We start from the raw sequence: 23100 nt of genomic DNA, 5'->3' as shown, positions 1-23100 counted from the left end.
TGATACAACTTTGGTTGTCTTCTCCAATTGCTATTGGACGTTTCTGTTGGATGCCAAAATCCTCTAGAAGTTGTTTCAGGTAGAGTTGAAGCCACTACCTTTTGTATTAAACCATTAGCTCACTACTTCTCCAGGTCTGCTCTAAAAATTGGTAAACCTTAAACCACTGTCACCAAGAGAAAAATCCAGCAAAACTTTATATTATTGAAAACGTTTGGTAACGTTAAAAAATCCGAAATAATTAAGGTGGTAAACAAACTGATAGTCTGAAAAAGCTGACAAGGTTATCAATTGCCCTCAAATAATTCATGATTCTAATCTGAAAAAGATCGCGGAAGCAAACGCCAGATAAAAATCTTAGAAACTAAGTTAAATCTTTTCAAAAGGAAAGCTCAAAATTAAGAATCAGAAAACACCTATAATTACACTCCTAATCACTGCAACTAAGACAAAAAAGCACACACTTGTTCCTTGTTGTACATATGCTAGACAACATGATTTCATACTAATTCAAAATTAAACTGATCATAGAAAAGACATCAGCAGCAGAAGAATATTCGAAGGCAAAAAATCCTTTAAATTAATACCAAGGCGGCAAGAAAGTTGCAGTAAATAGTCATAAGTGGCAATTTTGGAAAAGGCTTGCTATCAAACTCTCAGTACTTCCTTATGTTGAATGAAATCAACTGCAAACCAAAGAAACCAAAGCTGAAACCATTCATTTTTAACGACTGAAAAAATCAATATACCGAGAATAAATGTAGGTGCCAGGACAAAGCTAGAATGATACTAACTAGAATGTGAGGAATATGGGCACAAAGTAAGGAACACCGTAACAAAGACATTCTTGATTTTTGAAAGTTAAAAATCAATTTAAAAAATTCAAGAAAAACGAATACATTTCATTGTTCAGCACTCAAGACATAGAAAAGATAACTAGTCATCCGATACAAAGATCTATCCTCCTGAAGAGAACAAAAAATTCAGAATTCATAAATACGAAATACTGAAACATTTTGCAAAAAATGTTCAAAAAACTTTTAAGACTGCATTTATGAAAAAGTTTTAACTGTTTTTCAAACACTTAACGCCGAAAAATGACTGAAACAAGATTAAATCGAGGTAGAAAGAGGCATTGAGTATATGAATTATAAAAGAGAAGTTGCACTATTAACTGATTATTGACAAAAAAACGGTTAAAAGATCCAAAAATGAAGAAATTAATAGAAAAAAAAGCAAAAAAAAACTAAAAAATCAAGAAATATGTGCCAATTTTCATCTTGAAACGCATTTTCAGGCTCTGCAAAACACTGTTGCGTCAATTTCCGAGGTTGACATTTCAATATAGTATCGAATAAAATTTATTTCTACGAGAAACCAAATTAAAAGCAAAAAAATAGGGCCACTTAGACAAAAAAAACGGCTAAAAAGGTTATCTATATGTGCCATTCAGTCAAAAACTACTTTTCAAAGTCAAAAAGTCATTCACTAAACGGAGAATTTAATTGAAATTTCCACCGACGAGGTTGAACAAGTTCTCTAGCCTGAATAAGAGAAAATAATTGTAATTAAACAAAGATATTATAATACAATAACATAAACATGGCTAATAATGTCGAACGACAATTAAGATTTTAAGTGAAAATTTTTTGGCACACTTTTCATTTGACTTTTAGTAGTATACTGGCGACGATTGGGTTTAGCTGCTATAAATTGTTCATAAGTGAGCAATTATTTTCGATCACGCAGAGGGTAAAAAGTCAAGGACGCAAAATTTAATAAAAAGTGAAAAAAGACGTACACTAATTTAAAAGATTACCTTAAAGTCAAAAACAAAATTGATTCAGCAATAAAGTTGTAGAATATCAATAAATGCCTTCCAGTCGCAAAAGACACATGAGTTCAATAATTGCTCCAAACTTTGTTCGACAGAAATAAAAAACAATAGAAAACATAGTTATTCATTCGAACTGAAAACAAAAAATGCTATTTCAGAAACTAGGGAAAAAACGAGTCAATAAAACATCAGAAAAAATACAGCCGAAACATTGCAATAGAATGAGAACAGAAAAGAGAAAAAATTGTTTCTTTTGTAACTGGAAATGGGGCTGTCGAAATATACTTTACTTGCAGACTCTGAAATAAGGAAACTACTGTCAAACATTATTGGTACTCTCAGAACCACAAAAAAGTAACGACAAATGTGGTGTAATATTGGAGCAAAATTAACAAAAAATTACTTGGTCTTTCGAAAGCTAGCGGTTGATGCTTTTCAGATATATCAATCAAAAGCTCAGCCTTTTTTATTTTATTTAAATTACAGAACACGCGTAGCATAGACAATATAAATACTACACACATGCGCTCAAAGGAGATCTAAAACCTAGGTTACTAAAACTTCATTTTTTTGATAAGAGTACTACAGCCGCTCAATTGTATCCTGATTAACGTGCCACATAACGAGCAAAGAATAGTGACGACAAATAATGACGAAATAAAGAATAATAGTCGAAAAAAAATGATTCAGGAGCAAAACTTTCAAAAAACAAAAACATTAAACGTTAAAATTTAATGAAGAAAAAGTTTCCAGAGAATTCAAACAAAAACAAAACGGGGATTGTTTTTAACGGGCAGAAACGGAAAAAAATGAAACTAATTGCTTGAAATTTGAAAATGAGGCGGCCATTTCCTCTTCCAAAGTCATGACCAAAAATTAAAGTTTAACCAAACAAATCGCCTAGTATATACACTCAATTTTGATATTTGCAAGCGAAAAGATTTTAACGCCATTTCTGTAGGTAACGTTTTCAAGAACGTTTAAAAACAATTGATCAAAGGCACGGACTGTTCATAGGTCTAACTTCTCTCGTGCTTAAAATCAGGTAAAGTCGGCCAAAAATTCTTCTCAGTTACTTCCTAAAATACATAATCCATAAGAAATAAAATTTAAACTTTCAAGCCGATATTTATAAAACTAGGTTTCCAAAGAGCTAAAAATGTTTAAAATTTGTAAGAACATAACCGGCAGACTGCCGGAATAGCAGCGAAATAGAATTGCGTGCCGTAAAATAAAGGTAGAAACAGATACAGAGATGGCTTGGAAAAAATTTATTGCTGCACCCTTTAAAAATTAATTCAAAGGTGGTGTATCATAGAGAACAATTGGCGAAAAAAGTTATTGACAACGTATAGGTTTGAACCACAATCTCGGGCGTACGAATATGAAGCATTGACCACTCGGCCATCAGGCCCTTGTGCATTCTTATCTTACAATCGATTTTGGTTTAGCAACAGAATCTCTGAATGCCAGCAATTTAGGTCTCGCAAAAAGCAAGAGATCAAGCGTGAAAAAGTTACTGAAAAAGTTAACCAAAAGAATGTAGAACAATGGTAAAACGGAAAAGAGCGTCAGAATACAAAAAAGCCGAGAGCACCGCAATATATTGTTGTCAAAAGAGATGCAATACAAACCCATGTACCGAAGTGTATCTCCTAGTCTGGTTCTAGCATGGCAACTGCTCGAGTTCGCTATGTTATTGCAAGTAGCACAAATCGAATAGTCCGAAAACTTTCATCAACTACCTACTTCCTCATCGTTTCAATTACCTACTGACTTACAGAGCGGTTTCCCGACTCAGCATTTTAAACGACACTCAGATTGAACTAAATTCAGATCATCTGTGCAAAACAAACGTCCACTTAAAATTATATTCAAATTTCAAGTGAATTCAAAAAGTAAGTGAACCAAATTTGGCCATACAAAATCATGATTCGAAATAAACGAAGCAACTTCTGTCGTCAAAATTTTGTTCACATTGCAAATGGCCCAATCTGAACTGGAAAGCAACCACCGAAATTGGGAAAGCCGATTAATTCTTCTTCGGCTTCTTCTTGCCCTTTCTGGCGTTGGTCTTCTTAGTCTTCTTAGCTCGTCTACCGTCCTCTTTCCCTTTCTTCACTTCGATCAGACCTTTCCTCACCAATCGGTGCTTGGGCTCGAACTTCTTAGCATCCTCAGCTGTATCGTAGATCAATGCAAATCCTGTGGTCTTTCCACCACCAAATTGAGTTTGGAACCCGTAGCAGATCACGTTTTTAGCATCCTAAACACAGTAGATTTTGAGTAGCATCTGTCATTTTGTCATAATGGCATAAATAATGCTAGCAACACACTTCCAATGCAACATTGAGATAAGTAATTGATTGTCGGTTAATTTCGGACGTTTTCTCAAATATTGCTTCACAAATTATGAAAAATTGATAATACAATTTTTAGGGTGCTAGGACATTGGATCGAAGGACAATATACAGTATTGGCCAATTCAAGTTGCGTATTGGCTGATCAAGATTTAAGCGCTCACTTATTATACAGTCGGTACTTATTTTTTTGTTGAAATATGTAAATTATTCAGAATATAACCCTAAGGTTAGATATCTACATGCTTTCAAATGTTTCAAATAAATTAATGAGTATTGTTATTAATATAATAATCTTAAAATTGTGGCTGTTCTTTCTCATAGGTAAAAATAGGATTTGAAGGCTCCTATTTGTCTACTAACGGGTACTTCCTTGTGCTGATCGAGCAAAAACTCGGTTTAAACATTTTTAAAGCAAGTTTTACTGTTAAGAGTTCTTATTGAAGAGGGCAATTTGTTCCATTTTTGAACGCTCTCAAGATCTAAGTGTTGTTATTATAAACTTATTATAACATGTTCGGTCGTGATATTGTTCGGTTGTGATAGATTTATATGAAGTCCCACAAGTCGCTAAGGCATGGCCAGACGCGTTAACTTTATGCCAGCTTGCAAATAACGCTTAATTTCCGCCAATGAGAACAGAAATTAATGTTCGATCTATTATCCCAATTTTCTGTTTTTGATCTATTGTCCTTTAGATCGCTTGTCGGGTCACTAATTTTTGCACGCAGAGAAGGATGTAATGAAGTAAAAATTAGATTCAACAATCGGGTTTCATATATTAATTTTGAAACCCTAGTATTCTATCACTCCGTATTCTGGGAGCTGTCTTGAGCCATAAGCTAAATGTTTTGAGCCAAAAGAAGTAATATTTCTTGAGATGTATATCTACAGTTAGAGGTGTATTTAAGAGCTGAATGGGACATCATCGGATGAAGACTGCGTTATTACCTTGTGATAGAGGGTGGAAAGAGTGGAAGCCACTTTCTCCTTAGATGGACAGGCAATTCCGGGGTGGACCACATCCACTAACATCTGCCTCCTGGCCAGCAGTCTGTTGACCTTGAACTTCCTAGTGTGAATAGTCACGGCAGACATTATTACCAACTAGTCTGAAATTTACCACACAGCTCAATAGAGAGATTCACGTAAAAATCCTTCAACATTCAAAATAAAGTCATCATGAGAACAATAACCCCTACAACTATACATATCTCATTACATTATATTTAATAACTGGAAAATACGCATTCAACAGTTAATGAAAGCCCAAGCCGGGGTACCAAAACACTCGATAAGAATTGAAATTCGTCAGATAATATGATCAAAAAAATAGATTAGCAACTTTGATAAAGAGGTTATTCACTTAACTATGAACTGACACAGGAAACAGAAAAGCGTGTGAAGCAACCGTCAATTAATGAATTTCAACCATTTACACAATTGATCAATTCATATAAAAGCATCCGACTTCACAAATTGACCAGAAATGCACCAGAACAAATGAACAGATCCAAACATTTGGCGTCCTTTTGCTCTTCATCGACACTGATTTCATCGGCTGCAATTATCCGTCCAGTTTTAGTTCTGAATAGTGACTTCAACCTCAACTCCGGGGTCAATTGAGATAGAGGTGATCTGTTTGACCTCATCGGGGGGAGACATTAAATCCACCAGTCTCTTGTGAATCCTCATCTGGTATCTAAGCACAACAAATTTTTTTGTATTTGATGGGGCGGGAAAATTATTATTCACAACTGTCATTCTATAGATAAGTATAAAAGAAACTTAGACTAAAGCAAAAATTGGAGCGCAGTGAAATAGGAAAGACACACTAAAACTTCGAGGTTGATTGAGCTATAAAAGACTTACTGAAGAAAGCGAAAGCGCTAGACTCGTCTACATAAGTAAAAAATTTAAATTAAAAGCAATAGGAAAAACTGGATACAACGAGCAGCCGAAGAAATCAACGGGCCGCAAATAAACTGTTGGCACAATAGGTCGTCGGACTTCAATGTTAGAAGGCTCGAATCTCAGAAACAATAAAATACACGGTAGCTATCAAGGATAGTCTCTCATGCTAGATAACATAAAAATCTAACTATATCTAACTACCAAAAATCACTCAATTTGTTTATATTCTCAATTTAGATTTATAAGTGAGTACAGATTTACTTTCATTGATTGAAGAAAGTCGTGGGTGATTGAAAAATGTATCACACAATAGATAAACAGAATAACAATTGAGCGCACACAAGATCAGCGGCTGAGTAGTAAAGTCGATGTAGAAAGGCCTCTCTGATTTCTTGGTGCGCAATCTGATAAATCGGTTGCAACAAAAAAAGAATAAAAAACAGAGAAAAAGAATAGAAAATTCTGAACATCAAAAAAAAAGTTTCATTGACTTAACAAAAAAGATCGGGAAATAACTGGGAAATGATTTGAAAAATGATTCGCAAAAAAACATCAGATCAAAAATCTCGAAAAAGCAGTTAATTTCTGCACGCGAATCAAGAAAAGGAATTTTTGTTCAGACACTGTTTTCTCAATTTACTTAAAAAATAAAGAGACAAAATCACGTAGCAAAACAATTCTCTTTAACTCCACTTCGACGTGACCAAAATCAAATATAGGAAAATAAAGATAACACCCCAATACAATTAAAATTCTCTGATTTATAACAAACTATTAGCGCAGTAATAGCCCGCTGAGAAGATGACGGCAGCAATAAACCTTCTACAAAAAACACTATTCCAACAACCTAGAGGAAATAATGATCCAAAATTAGGAAAAAAGCGCTATAAAACGACTAAACTGGTTGAAGGTTACTTATTAATAGTTATAAAGTTCGAAATTACTATTTTAAACCCGGCAGATTGCGGTAAAATAGCCGCCGTTGATTCCAATAAGCATGATTGGGATTGAAAGAATAGAAGATATTGAAAAAAAAAGATTTTTGTACAAAAACATTTTTTAAGTCCGATTTATTTTGATGGCATTTCGTAGTTGAACATACCGTACTTCTTTTTCTTAGAGAGAGGCTACAGGGGCTACTATCAAAACCAATAAGCATTAGAGATGGTAACTAAGACTTATAGGAAAAACGTTCAAACAGCGGGCATCTAAAATTGGGCTTTATGGGTTTATCCCGTTTCTACTTGACTTCAATTTTTATACTGACTCTGTTCATTTTGAAATGCTTTGCTGAGCAACTGATGTTCAAAATCACTTTTAGCAGAATGAGAGAAGAGAGAAACTAGCCTAGAGAAGTCAAAAAGATATCACGCAAAATGTTGAAAAAGCGGCAAAATGAGGTAAAGCGAAACATTTTTATATTTGACGAAGTAAAAAAACATAGCAGGACAAGTCCTGACGTACAATTCAAAGAATTTTCATTAACTAAACAGAAAACTAGACCTAGAAAGGACTATGAATGGATTAGGAAAAACCATTTAGAAAAAAATCCGATCCCAAAAATCGAAAAAACAGTAAAAATCAAACTGAAATGGCCGCATGTGAACAAAAAACCACTAGCGAGAAAGCGAATTTTTGTTCAAACGCCGTTTTCTCACACTACTTTAAATTTAGAGCGAAAAAAATTCACGCCGCAAAACCACTCGCATTTTCGCTCCACTTCCTGTTTCGGCGTGACCAAAATCACTACTCCAATTTGACTTCAAAAATCATGAAAAAGTGTGAACAGATCTTAACAAAAAAAAACATAGCAGGACAAGTCCTGAAAAACAATCCAAGTAATTGAATGAAAGACAGACCTAATGAACCTGACCAGCAGATCAATTGAACAATCCCAGCCAACAAGACAAAATTGAGAAACTAAAAGAATCAAACAAACTAACAAAAAGAAAACGATCATTGCTAAAACCCTTGAAGCTTTTAACTTGAAGGCCATATATCACTCATATTAAAATACTCATTAACTCACGCAAAAACCTTGAAAGAGATGACTCTGCCACTAAAAGTAGATAAACTGGACAAACATGACAAATGCATCAAGAAACTGAGAAGAGAAAATTTAAAGAAAATTTCCAAAAATAGGGCTATAAAAAAGGTCAAAACATTTTTTTGACGCTGGAGTTCTGTTTTGTAAACCGTCTACAACATTTAAAAAGTTTCGTTGGCCAGTAAAGAAAGTTAAAATCAGAGAATGAGCAAAAAAAATCGAAAAATTTGAAAAAAATCGAAAAAGTTAAATTGCAAGCTTTATTTAAAAAATTGCCTACAATTGCATCATTAAAATTTGAAAACTATTTTATTGCCCATAGAAACTACGTAGTAACATACTACCAAACCCTATAGGAGGTTCCCTGGCCACTGAATAAAAATTTCAAAAATTTAAAGAAAAAAATTGCAACTTTATCAAAAAACTGGTAAAAGGTATTAAAATGTTGAATACAATTCCATGGCCAAATATTTTCAGTAAATTGTTAGCAGACCCCAGATGAGGCTTCTTAACCCCTGGGGCTGGAAAAATTGAATAATGACAATAAGGGTCAGAAAAATTGAAAAAGTAAAACAAGTTTGATTAAAAAAATTGGTAAAACTCATGAAGTTAAAACGTTTAAAACCACTTCATTATCACTAGAAACTATGCAGTAACCTAATATTAAACCCCAGAGGAGCTTTTTTGACATCAAAGTCTGAAAAAACTCGAAAAATGACAAAAATTTTCAAACAATTTGAAAAAATTAGTATTCAAACAATTTGAAAAAATTACCGTGTTTATGTTTGGAGTAGCAATAGATATAGCGCTTGAATTGAACGTAAAAAGCAATTACGTCTTGCAAAGGACCTTTATCAACTTTAATAAGCCTCAGTTTCAGACTGGTCTAACAAAAAATCCAAAAAATGACAAAAAAAAGTGCTAAAAAAATTCATTATTTTAGGCTCAAAAACTCCCAAAAAAGACCGTTTAAACTTGAATTACGGCCTTCCCAGTAGCTTCACCACTCTGAGTACTTGAGGTACTACTAAACGCGGGCCTCTAATGAAACTTAATGCCCGCTGAGCTTTACCTGTATATCCCGTTTTGAAAGCTCAAAGTCATGAAAACAGGTGTGAAAACATCTTACAAAAATTAAAAAAACATAGGACAGGTCCTGAAATACAATCCAAAAAAATGAATGAAAGACAGACCTAATGAACCTGACCAGCAGATCAATTGAACAATTCCAGCCAACAAGACAAAATCTCAAAAGTTGAGAAACTAAAAGAATCAAACTATACAAAAAAACGATCATTGCTAAAACCCTTGAAGATTTAACTTGAAGGCCATATACGACTCATTTCAAAATACTCATTAACTCACGCAAAAACCTTGAAAGAGATGAATCTGCCACTAAAAGTAGATAAACTGGACCAATATGACAAATGCATCAAGAAACTGAGAAGAGAATTATTCCAAAAATAGGGCTATAAAAAAGGTCAAAACGTTTTTTTTTTACTCTAGAGTTCTGTTTTGTAAACCATTTACTTTATTTAAAAAGTTTCGTTGGCCAGTAAAGATAGTCAAACTCAGAGAATAACAAAAAAATCGACAAATTTGAAAACAATCAAAAATTTTAAATTGCAAGCTTTATTTAAAAAATTCCCCACAATTGCAAAATTAAAAAATTGGAAACTATTTTTTTGCCCCTAGAAACTATGTAGTAACATACTAGCAAACCCCATAGATTCCCTGGCCACTGAATAAAAATTTCAAAAAATTTAAAAAAAATGCAACTTTATCAAAAAATTGGTAAAAGATATTAAAATGTTGAATACCATTGAATACCATGGCCAAAAATATTTTCAGTAAACTGTTAGCAAACCCTAGACGAGGCTTCTTGCCCCCTGGGGCTGGAAAACTTGAATAATGACAATGTCATAAAATTTGAAAAAAAACAAGTTTGATTAAAAAAATTGGTAAAATTCATGAAGTTAAAATGTTCAAAACCACTCCATTACCACTAGAAACTATGGAATAACATATTGATAAATCCCAGAGGAGCTTTTTTGACATCAAAGTCTGAAACAACTCAAAAAATGACAAAAACTTTCAAACAATTTGAAAAATTTAGTATAAATTACCGTGTTCATGTTTGGAGTAGCAATAGATATAGCGCTTAAAGTGGCCCTAAAAAGCAATCACGTCTTGCAAAGGACCTTTATCAACTTTAATACGCCTCAGTTTCAGACTGGTCTAACAAAAAATCCAAAAAAATGACAAAAAAAGTGCTAAAAAAAATCATTATTTTAGGCTCAAAAACTCCCAAAAATGACCTTTTAGCCTTGAATTACGGCCTTCCCAGTAGCGTCACCACTCTGAGTACTCGAGGGACTACTAAACGCGGGCCTCTAATGAAACTTGATACCCGCTGAGCTTTACCTGTTTATCCCGTTTTGAAAGCTCAAAGTCATGAAAACAGGTGTGAAAACATCTTACAAAATAAAAAAAAAGACAGAGCACCAATACAATCCAATTCTTGGATTGTAAAAAGACAGAGCACCAATACAATCCAATTCTTGGATTGTTAAAAAGACAGCGCCCCAATATATTTCAACTTCTTCGAATTGTAAAAAATAGGAGCGCTATAATAGCCGGCTGAGATGAGGGCGGCTATTAAAAATTCAAAATTTCAGGCGACATTGCAGGACAGTGATTGCAAGACTATTGGATTTTCAAAACTACATTACTTAAAATTCTACTTGCGGTGACTTTGGATCAACTTCTACGCAACTTAACGTTATGTTTTTAGAATCAATAATTAAGCAGAAATCATTCCAAAAGGAAACTCGTAAACAAGAGACACAAATGACTTCCAGCACACAATGTCGAGTATTGAATGGCAGAAGTCAGTGATAAACTCGTTTGACTACATTTACACTAAGAGACCTCATACAGCGTACATGATCATTGTAGCCAATGAGATAAAGAAAAATGACACTAAACAAGACTTTCATCAAAATACGAATTTTACCGATAAGATATTTGAGAAATTCTTTATGAGAAACCATTAATTACAAACTTTAAAAAAATACAAATTGACAACGTAACATCAAATGCAGGCAACAAAAAATGACAAATTTCAAAAAAAGAACAACGTCAAGTCAATAAAGCGATAAGCCATAAACGAGAACAACTGAGGACTCAATATGGCATAATTGGAAAAAGAAAGAGGATGGTAATTCATGAGATTAATAAACAAGGCAAGACAAAGAACAGCAAACATGAGCAAAACTTTAAAGATTCACAAAAACGTCATGAAAACAAAGTGTCGAAGAAATAAAAAAACAATTTGAACCCGAAACCTTTATCTATATTCACCTATGTCTCACTGGTAAACCACAGAGACCTGTCAATAATAGGACAAAAGTGGCAGAACAAAAGCTCACCTCAAAAATTTAGATAGTTTTGATAACGGTTAGTGCTAAAACCGTGGAAAACGATAGATATGAAAATAAACCATTCAATTTGGCCCCATTTTAAAGTCGACGCAAAATTCACAAATGTCTGATATTGGTAAAAACAGTGCTTCAAAGTCGAAAAAACAGTTTAAAACTACTTGAAACCATTAAATAGTTCAATTATGTGATGCTTCAGAACCAATCCTTTAAAGAGAGTAAAATAAGTGACAAGAAAACTACAAACGCGGTCAAAACAAATATCTGTTTTTGGAAAGCAGATACTGTCAAAGTCCTTCAAACTGTAAGATGAGAACTGAAAGCACCAATACACTTTTATTTCTTAATAGATAACCAATGAAAGGACATCAAAAAGTAAGAAACAAAAGATCCTAAATTCCATAAACAATAGAAATCATTAGATGCCAGCTCAGCCGCTCAAAAACCTGGAACTATAACAAAACAAAACTTGTATCATCTTCTAAAAACATTCACGACAAAACAGTAAAAACAGAAGTTCCACAAAACTTTGCTCAGTTTTCTCACTTCACTTTGAAAAAATTTTAAAGCATTAAAACTACCCGCGTTAAGGTCGACAAAAACTATCTATCATTGTCGACAAAAATTAGCCAAAGAAAGTAAACAGATAAAGAAAAGCACACCGCTATAACAGTTCAAACTCTCGGAAAAAGTATAATAACATGTTACATGATGTTAATATACTTAGCTGAAGGACTTCTGAATGGACTGAAAGTGTAAGTCGACTTATACCGTAAACACAAATTCGCCGAAATAAACTATTAAAACCATCAAGGCATCCAATTTTTAAAAAAAGGAAAAGCATTTAAAAAAGTCAGCTATTTCTTTAAAATATTTTTACGAATGCCGTTTACGAAACAAATATTCGCAAAATAACAGTCAACATTGTATGCGTATAATCAATGATGGACCTCATCCAGGTCAAAATTGCTCCCAACCGCACAAGTATTTGTTAAAATCTTTCGAGAAAACCAAGTTGACCCATAGCATAAACATTAAAAGAAAATGAACGCAGTTTCTTCACAAGAAATCTAAAGGTTTTTAATAACCTTGATAATAGGTTAAGACTGCAGTTTCTAATGAGCCAAAACCTCAGGAATATCGCGTTTAGTGATACCGATCCCAATACAGCAATCGTAAAGCTTAATGAGGTAATTACCTATTGTTTCGACAGATTTTGTCCACTTACAAAAATCAAAAGGGCGCGTAAGAACTGGGTAACAAATCAAGAACTGCGTGCATCAAGGAAAAGGAATGAGCTCCACAAAATATATATTAAAAATCCGACAACAGACAACTTTGAGCAGTTTAAGATTTCAAGAAATGTAATGCACTATCTCGTAAAGAATATCGAGCTTACTGGAGAACTAAATTGGAAAATGCAGACCCAAAACAATATCATACTACCATCAGTAATATAATTGGATCAAAAAGAAAACTGATTTTGCCGCATAATTTTGACTCAAATGTCGCAAATGATATGAATAAGTTTTTTGCACACATTGGCACAGAACTGAATGCCAAAATTGAAAAAGTAGAAAAAGTACCCATAGAAAGGCAACCAAAATCTGTTTTTAGTGAAATTAAATATGAGGTGGAAAACGTAATTATAAACATAAAAGGTAAAAACAGCTATGGTCATAATATCCTCCGAAATGTTAAAACTTTGTTGTCCCCTTATAAGTGAACCACTAACTAATGTGTTCAATAACTGTGTTAAAACTGGAATTTTCCCGGACGAATTTAAAGTTGCAAAAGTAAATCCCCTCCACAAAGATGGTAATGTCAATGAGTATGGAACTTACAGAACAATTTCAGTACTCCCATCATTAGCAAAAGCGTTTGAACGTATTATCTATAACAGAATTATTAATTATTTTGAACATTTTGAGTTGCTCAATGCTAATCAGTTTGGATTTAGGTCTAAATTGAACACTCTTAGGTTAGTTGAAGAGATCAGAAATATGAAAAATTTGAAAGATCCACTAATGCTTTTACTTAATCTGCAGAAAGCATTTGATAGCGTTGATCACTCTATTTTACTAGGAAAACTTGAGAACTACGGAATTCGAGGTTGTAACTTTTGCCTGCTCAAAAATTACTTGTCAGAGAGCTATCAGTATATACATATTAATAACACTGAGTACAAAACGCCAGGTCAAATGTGGGGTTCCCCAGGGCTCAGTTTTGGGTCCACTGCTGTTTTTGATATATATCAATGATCCGCCGCATGCTGCCTTCAATTCTTCAGTAACACTCTTTGCTGATGATACAGCAATAGTAAAAAATCCACTTGCAAGCAACGAGGAGTTTCAGAAAGATATCGAAAGAGTTGATCATTGGATGAAATAAAACAAAGTAACCGTGAAGGCTACGAAATCTAAATTGCTCAGATTTTGCATTGCTAAAGACGACATCTCACTAAAACTTTCCGATGCATTTTTAATAAGTGTGGATTCTTGCAAATGTTTAAGGAATATGGTTGGATAACAAACTTTCTTTCAGACACATTGAGTATATACGGAAAAAGATGAATAAATTCTGCGCAATTGTCTATAAGTTGCGTGACGTAATGACGATTAATCAGCTTATGAATTATAAAACGTATGTACAACCGGTCTTGCAATATGGGATTCTTATATATAATTGCGTGAAGAAAAGCAATCACTGTGTAATTCACAAAAGTCAAAAACGGTTTATGAGAATAGCTTTTCAAAAAAGGTATCGTGACAGCATTTCTGATAAACTGGAGAAATTAAAAATTGCATCGGTGTTTGAAATACACATATACGAGTTGTTCAAACGAAAGTCATTCTTATCATTCAAGAACTGTACTTAGACTACTCATCCTCATTGCGCTGGGAGGTGTCTCTCGCGGGCTTGAGGCTGTCCTGGACTGCATCGTTGAAATGGAATTTATTTAACCTTAATCTGTTTTTTTCTCGTTTTACTTTTAGTTTTCTCTGTTTATCTTCATCCTCATAATGTTTCATATTTTGTACAATTTTCATGTTAACTTTAATAATAATGCTTAATTTTTGTGATAATTAAAATTGAATCAAATGCTCTTGGGCTGCCTTCAACAAGCCTTAAGCAGGCTTTCCGGCTAGTCCAGTCTTGACTATGTATATACCTATCGATGTTAATTTTTGTAATTTTAATTGTTCAAGACGAATTCGATTATTATTATTATTATTGAATCTGAAAAACTGCATTGAAATTGTTGCACATGGACAAAAATTTTTGCTTGCAGAGCAAACTTTTTTCATATCTCTTCACATTTTTACATTATTCATCTGTGTTACCATTACCAAATAATTGCTTACCTGTCCCAAGTTTTGGATCCTTCACCGCAAGGTGTCTTTCTGGTGGTAATTCTGAGGGTCTTAGTAGGCATCCTGACTGGGCCTTTTACAGGGAGCTTCTTGTCCTTGGCACCTTTGATCAAGTCAGCACATACCTAAAAACAATTGAATCTGTTCACTACAAAACAATTTAATGGATAGAGCCAGTTGCGCTGGCAAAACTAAATCAAATAAAAACGCATTGCTTAAAAGAATGATTAAAAAGTTATAACTATGATCAAGAGAAGGCTTAAATATTACGGTTGTCTGAGTTTCCAAAAACGCCCTTATACTTATGCCAGGTCAGTAATTCTGTTTTTATGCCTGCGCAGCTTGCAACAGCGTTTTACAAAATATTTTAACTTCATTATCACTTCTTCGTACTTAATCACAGCGGAAAATCTGAAAAGAATTGAGGATTTTGCCCCCGCCACAAATTTCGGAAGCCATCGCAATACAATTGGTTCATAGTGAAACATTGCGTATTGCTTAGTATTTAAAAGTTCCAACATTTTTCCAATGGGGAAATACGTATGCGAGGCCAGCTTTTTTCTTCACTCATAAATTCACTTTTTCTTTACGCATCGTAGAGAAAAAAGAGCAGCAACATTTTGTAGCCCTTAGAGGCTAGTTTTGATTTTTATTTAAAAACTACGAATATTAATGCATGCTGGAAAAGGGGAAACTGTTTTAAAAATTGAAAGGAAAACTTGAAAAAAGTAAAAATTTGTAGGGATATAGGAGGATATTAAATTATAAAAAAACATTGTACGACTATAATAATATTCGATTACACATACAAATTTGTTTGAAAACAAAAGGAATTCCTCATGAAAAATTAAGTATTACAATGACAACTGAATTTGTTTAATAGTTTGCGAGCTCTTTTCTCCTGTTTCAAATTCAGCCTTTTATTTTCTTGCAGTTCGATAGGTTTTCGATTTGACAAACCAAAAAAATCTTTACAGAACATGGGAACAAAAAAGATAAACAGACAATAAAAGCTAAGTTTTGTTTAAAAACGCTCAATCCCCTTCTTCCTCCAAATCTTGAAAAAAATTAAAACTAGTAGCCGTATTATAAAGCCGTATCTAAAACATAGCTGGCAGATTGCCAGAAAATAGCCGCAATAGATTCGTAGATCGGCAGTCTAAGAAAAACAGTAAAAAAGACAGACCAAAAAAATTCGTCTTTTCATTGAAGGCTGATCTGTTATATTTTGATTAAAAATCTGTATAAGTTATTACTGCCTCCATTAGCTGATCTCAAATAACCTTCATTTAGAGTGATACACACCCATTTGACCTTATCTCTTTGAATTAAAGTAAATAAAAGTCAATTTCAAAGTGAGGAAGTCATTTTTGAGAGTGAGGTAAGTCAAGTGTGACCAAAAATTTAATCACGCGCATGAACAAAAAACTCGCTCCACTAAGAGCGAAAAATGACGTCACACATGCAATTCAGTTGAAATTGCATGAACGAATGAACAAAAAATGGCTGTGACGTCATATGGTCGTAACAAAAATCATGACGACGAAATAAAAAAAAAACCAAGAGAAGGCCAATAATAGCCTCAGCTATCGCTGTGCGGCTATTAATAAAAAACTGTGACACTCCTTATGTACAGGAAGAATTCAGAATAAATTTTTCTAGAGAAAATGAAAACAAAAAACGGTAAATTATCGTTTATCTCTTTGGTGGTTTCTCCGGCCTCTAAAACAAACTAAGCGCGTCCAAATTACCTCTATATCCTTAACTCCATGATACAATGGCAAAGCCATGGAAACAATACTCACTTTGAGTTACGAAAGAGAAAGATTGAAAGTGCGCTCAGCCTCAAACCCACCTCACATATTTCCTTTGAGAACTATTCACTGCCTAATAATTAGTTTCTCTTTCATTTGCCAGAAGCCGTATCTAGATGGTACAGGCAGAATTCAGAATAATTTTTCCTGGGAAAAGGCAAAAAAAACAAAAAGCGGTAAATTATTGTTTATCTCTTTGGTGGTTTCTTCGGCCTCTAAAACAAACTAAGTGCGTGCAAATTACCTCAATATCCTTAACTCCATGATACAGCGACAAAGACATGGAAACAATACTCACTTTGAGTTACGAAAGAGAAAGATCGAAAGTGCGCTCAGACTCAAACCTACCTCACATATTTCCTTTGAAAACTGATTTGCTGGAAAATATAAGATCCAGAAGTACAAATTGAAAAATTGTCAATTCCTCATTAAAAACCTCTGATATTTTATGTGTTGAACAGTCATTAAATAACAGAATTGGTTATTTAAGGGGAATTCGAAAATAACAGGAAAGGAAAACTCTTAAAGAAAGAACAAAAAAATGTTTTTCTTTTCGAACCTCCATACTTCAGCCTTAAATTGACTTTTCGCCTGACTTTGATGTTTCCTATGTTCATATGATTCCATTTCGATCGGCATTTCAGATTTAATGTAAGTTCTATAGGAGTCCTTCAGATTTCCATTTGAAATAAACAGAAGAGATTTTCTTATGAAGGTAGAAACTTTTTCAAGAATTCTGCAAAAAAACTAACTAGTCAAAATTACGTCAACCAGTTAATTAATGGTTCCTTATGACTATGATTCACCGAATTGCCCACATATGGGGTATTTGTAACGCGACGAGCAGCAAAATCTTATTTGGAAAAAGCAAAGTAGATTGTCTTATTAACACTGCCTCCGTCTTCTCAACTAATGCTTGGTTGACTTTAAACCGTCATTTCTCCAAATGACTCAAAAATAATGTAAAACAAAAATTCAGTAAAAATGTAAAAACTTTAATTCCATAGTTTTTTACCATAGTTTTTCTTTACATTTATTTTGCAAATTACTATGTGTTTTTTTGCAACTGATTGCTCTTGCTGAACTTCAACTCAGTAGCTGCCTTATGTCAAAAAATAACTCACAAAACATGTGGTTTAATATCTGCTAAAATTACATCAAAATGAGGGTCGTGATTTTTTTCATTTTTCTTATTAAAGAAAGTTTTAATCAAGGTTGTTCCAAAAAAAATCAAATAGAGTTTTTCAAAACATAGTCAAAAGAACTTTTGCTCTCATAACAAAGAAAAATTTTTGACAGACAAAACGTACGGAACATTCTGTTCTATGCACAATAGCGGACAAACCGTCTTGTTCATTTTTAAGTTCATCAGAACATGGAACCTCTTTGCTTGATTTAAAATAGAACAAAAATGTAACAAAAATTAGAATCTAAATATTTATTTCCACTTGTAAACTGCAACCAGTTGGTTATAAAAGTAATTTTTGTGTTCAAAAAATCACACTTCGAAAGCGATTTAATTTTTTTAAAATCATAACCACATGTCTCTAAAGATTTGGAAGATCGAATCCTGAGTATAACTTTGTATTTACCTTCTCAATGGACTTGACGTTTGTGCTGGTGAGGGTGATTCTGAGTTTGTGGACCTGTGCCTTAGCACCCTCCTCAACTCCTGTCTTGCCATTGGCTGCCGCCTTCTGCGGGTTAGCTGCTGCTGCGGGTGGTGCTGGTGCTGACATCTTATATCAATAGCATACAAATCTAAAATACAAAGTCAGTGCTCACTGTACATGCTATGATTATTATGACTAATTGACACAGCATGGCATGGAAACGGAATTAAATTGCATGGTATAGTAACCTCTTCCTAAGCCCCAAATTGATCAACGAGCCGAAATGATCAATGCTATTTCACATTATTTAGCATACAAAAATGATATTTCAAAATTTGATCGCACCGGCTATTCAATTTCTGGCTTCAATTTATTATATAATGATTTCTTCAATTTTAAATTTTGTTCTGAAAATTAGATTTCTGGGTATATGTTGGGTACTACTACAAGTCGTGACATTTTTCTGATTCATTAATTGTCGTAAGTCACATTCGTGTGTAAGGTATACCGTTTACTGGAACGAGGTCTAATTCATTAAGCATAATAATTAGCATGGATCTTTTTTGCGCGTTGACTGATAGGGAATTAGAAAACGGGAAACAAAAGGCAGATCAAGCTCAAAGTTTAAATTACCCATCAGTAAAAGCAATCACAACAGAGAACATGAAATTCAAAAAATCAGGATTCACGCATATTAAACTATCGTTGCTTTATCACACCGTAGCATAACATTCAGAGGAATAAACAACAGACAGTCTAATATCCGAAGGAAAGTTCACGTCAGTTGCGATGAACCCTTTGACTTCTTCACATCAGTATCTACTTCTGAGAAGCATATTTCTCCAGTCGGGCATTCCTTTCCTCCATAATAGTTCGCCTCACTCCCTTCAGTTTGGGAAGCGAGATCCAGGGAGCCTTGTCTTCTCCGATTACGAACACATTGGTGATTCGAGTAGCGAATGAGTTGCCTAAAACACAATTACAATCAGGCCAACCTATTTTTCAAAACAAAAGCAGCTGTGTTATGTCACCGAAAGACGCACTCTAGCTCTGAACTTCCAACTGATCTAATTTTTGGTAACAGAAATGATCATCAGAATTTGCTGACTTCGAACATCTTCATTATTAAAATTCTCCCCTCAAAAAAGGACCACTTTATGCATCAGCCAAACATAAAATTTTGAGAGCCGTGCTTTAACACAACTCATAAAATTTCTTATTGAACATTTCGCCACGACCAACATTGATTATCATTATCCTCAAAGTACAATAAACTCAACCCTCAGCGCACAACAATCACAAGATGTGCATTCATAGATGCAGATCTAACCCAAAAACCTCACGTTTTTTAAATGGCGGTCATTAAAAACGTAATGTTATTGGGTTAGATTTGCATCCATGAATGCAAATTTTTTGCGATTTTGTTTTGAGGGTAGTGCTAATCAATGTTTTTCGTTGTTAGGAACAAACGTTGTTTGGGAACAAAATACAAGAGATCAAAGAACAAATTGACTGACCAATGGCGTCCTTGACGTGGATGATGTCAATGGCTCCGTCCAGTCTCTCTCGCCTCTGCATGACACCAACTCGCCCAATGTTAGCACCACCAGTGATCATCACCAACTTGCCTAGCTCAAATTTGATGTACTTAATCACCTAAAACAATAAATCAGCATTTGTGATTCACAGATCAAAGCTAATATTACAGTAATTTTGCAGACAAAAATTTAAGACACTCATCTCAAACTTTATCTAGTGACGCTGAACTCTACCTATTGAATCTGAAAACACACTGCAATAAGTACCTTTCCCGTGGCGATTTCAACCATGACCGTGTCATTTTTGCGGATTTCGGGGTGAGGGTATCGGATGGTCCTTCCGTCGTGTGTCAAAATGTAGGGCACGTGACGCAGAGCAGTAGTCAGGTTCCTTACTTTGCACAGTTTGTACTGAAAGGAGAAAGAATTAGACAGTGCAGAAATCATGAAGCCAGACGTTAGATCATGAAGCGCAGAACAGCCTCTTATTATAATCAGAAAGACGTATCGAAAATCACTCATCAGATACATAGCTAATGTCACTCCGATGAAGTCACTGAGAAAATCAGGCATTTACCAAAACCACGTAAGAGTCCGAGAAATAGTACAGAACTTCGAAGTGCACTTAGCATTTCAACACAGTCAGCCAATCTTGCTTGAAACACGCACTGTGCAAGTTTTAAACCACCGGAAGCTTTATAGTCTGCAACTCTATAGGAAAATCTGGCATTCTATCACCTTGCATTTACACTGTAGTCTTAAAAACGAGAGTTTGCACGAGAGTTTCAAAAGGCCATCCACCAAAAAATACTGCAATTCAGAACTCACCGCTGCCTCGTCTTTGCTGATTGGATGAACCTTGAATCTGCCCTTGGTGTCGTAAACCATTCGGAAAAATTCTCCTGTCTTTTCGATTGAGATCACATCTGAAAAAAATCAGACTGATCAGGAACCTTTCAAACTTGAATTATACAGTCGTTATACTGTAGACGACACTCTGATGTCACAATATAAGTGGTGTGTGTGTGTGTGGGGGGGGGGGTATGGCATTTCGAAACTTCCAATCTTCAAAAATTGTGACTAATTCTAACTAGGAACCTAAGATTTTACAATTAGATCAAGCGCGATGAGTACTAAGGTAATCAATAACGAAGCTGACGAATCTCTCATCCTCATAGATTGTAACACCCGTTGACCCGCTCTCTTACATCAAAGTCCCAGCCCCTAATATTTTAACAAGTGCCGGCTACACTGATTTAATTTTTCCTTCAAATGACAAGGTTTGACAAATCAATACGTACCCATGAATCCAGCAGGGAATTTCTTGTCAGTTCTGATTTTTCCGTCAACTTTTATAAGCCTCTGCATGAGAATCTTTGTGCTCTCATTGTAGTTCAGAGCGTATTTCAGCCTGTTTCGGAGCAACACAACTAGAGGCACACATTCTCGCAACTTGTGAGGTCCCTGTGACGGTCGAGGAGCAAACTTTCCACCCAATTTGCTCAACATCCAATGTTTGGGTGCTGCCAATCGTTTCAAATGCTTCTTGGGTCCTCGAGCCTATAACAGACGGCAATCTTATTTTCATTACACTTTCGTTATTTTTGTGTGGAAGCAACCAGAATTCTTCTTATTGCTCAAATTTAATGATATTACTTACCATCTTGATTTAATGTGATGAGTTATTACAAAGGATCTGAAAATAATAACGAAACATTTGAACCAGGTATCTCGTCAAAACTCCGGAGCACAGTTTAGAGGTGGAACTGAGAGTGAATAAAACATCTTTGAAAAATATGACAGTTTACCATCACAAAAATGCATCGAATATATAGAAAAAATTCTACAACGCACTTAAAAAATAAACAGTCCCGACGAAAACGCAAATAAGAGTAACTGGGGTAACAAACGGACTCAGTAAACCCACTGGCACTTCAATTAATTTGTTTTCGTTAGTTTCAGTTTTCAACTTGATCACCTCAGATGTTATAAAGTTTTGGTTATTTGGCTGGCCCCAACTAAAATGAGCTACGTCACAATCAACGTTCTGAGCGTAAAATTTTTCAGAGAGCTGTAAGTAAACAACTATATCGGGATACGGAATTTTTGCATATCGTTGTTGTGCAGAATTCGGTGCTTGATATCTCAAATGAAGATTGAAGTGGAAATGCAATTGTTCAGTCACGGGCTGTGATTGGAGTACAGCAATCGCTTGGAAGAAATTCGCGCTGATTGCAATTTTCTCAACTTCAACTTTACTCATTGAATATATAGTTAGGTTACACTCTTTCTCTTCATTCTTCGCCTGATCGAGATCAATATAATAATCTTTATTCGATATCAGCTCCGCTAATAGCGTTAGCTTTGAATCTGAAGGACCGAGTTTATTCAAATTCAGAACATCAATAGAGACGCGCCGATGATAGCCTTTGCCGATGATCGACACTTTATACTTTGCAGAATCCAAATCGCAACAACAAGCAACACCTATTAACACGATCACTACAAGGTGTATCATAATTCAACTGAAAAATTGCTATCACAGCAAAAACGGGTCTTTTCCATTATCGCATCCCCCCCAGCTTAGTGGTCAGATAACCTATAGCCCCCCCCCCCCCAATCATGGTAAATATACCATAATGGGGGGCTATATTTTCATGGGGTGGCTATAATGGGAAAGACCCGCAAAAACAATTTGAAAATTAGTTCTTTCGTATCTCATCCGTTTGTGTAAAACTATGTAAAAATATGGCACGTGCTTCTATGGGGTGCAAATAATACGCACCCACTAAGCTGAGGGCACAGACGGAAAAGATACAGTTTTTCTATGTTTGTTACTTGTTCTCTCTCGGCCAGTTAAAATACACTAATGATTTTTCAAGTTTATAATTAACAGTTCCACCTATGCAGTGCAACAAAAGACGTTCCAATAATCTCCCATGATAGACAATGCATTTCCAGCTATTTTCAAAAAACTTCAGTTCAAAAGAAAAATCTTTAAGAAAGGGTATTTAGGTGAAGCCGTTGTCCCATGGAGCGGAAAATGTACTCCTTGATGTAAAAGAAACCAATTTGTCAAATTAAAATTACTTCCAATACTTAAAACAAACGTTTTCGAACTTTACGTTCATCGTCAGGTTAAAACTGTTTTACAAATTGTTAA

The 23100-nt window shown here is 34.6% G+C and overlaps 3 protein-coding genes across 3 annotated transcripts; all 3 read right to left on the bottom strand.

Moving 5' to 3' along the window:
* Positions 1-3694: 3694 nt before the first annotated feature.
* On the bottom strand, positions 3695-5329 carry LOC142339409 (uncharacterized). The gene is made up of 2 exons (XM_075389427.1): positions 5149-5329; positions 3695-4103 (listed from the first exon to the last, which is right to left on the bottom strand). Exons 1-2 carry the CDS (start codon positions 5293-5295, stop codon positions 3870-3872), a joined length of 381 nt encoding a protein of 126 aa, XP_075245542.1. The 5' UTR covers positions 5296-5329; the 3' UTR covers positions 3695-3869.
* Positions 5330-5594: 265 nt separating this feature from the next.
* Positions 5595-18566, bottom strand: LOC142339408 (small ribosomal subunit protein uS10-like). The gene is made up of 3 exons (XM_075389425.1): positions 18379-18566; positions 14964-15097; positions 5595-5899 (listed from the first exon to the last, which is right to left on the bottom strand). Exons 1-3 carry the CDS (start codon positions 18523-18525, stop codon positions 5779-5781), a joined length of 402 nt encoding a protein of 133 aa, XP_075245540.1. The 5' UTR covers positions 18526-18566; the 3' UTR covers positions 5595-5778.
* A 444-nt stretch (positions 18567-19010) lies between these two features.
* Positions 19011-21681, bottom strand: LOC142339407 (small ribosomal subunit protein eS4-like). The gene is made up of 6 exons (XM_075389424.1): positions 21598-21681; positions 21239-21497; positions 20766-20863; positions 20205-20348; positions 19917-20055; positions 19011-19367 (listed from the first exon to the last, which is right to left on the bottom strand). Exons 1-6 carry the CDS (start codon positions 21598-21600, stop codon positions 19219-19221), a joined length of 792 nt encoding a protein of 263 aa, XP_075245539.1. The 5' UTR covers positions 21601-21681; the 3' UTR covers positions 19011-19218.
* Positions 21682-23100: the final 1419 nt, after the last annotated feature.

The sequence above is a fragment of the Convolutriloba macropyga genome, chromosome 5 (assembly GCF_964194025.1).
Source record: "Convolutriloba macropyga chromosome 5, txConMacr16.3, whole genome shotgun sequence".
NCBI lineage: Eukaryota > Metazoa > Xenacoelomorpha > Acoela > Convolutidae > Convolutriloba > Convolutriloba macropyga.
The sequence above is the reverse complement of the archived record's forward strand: the minus strand, read 5'-3'. Positions and strand labels throughout refer to the sequence as shown.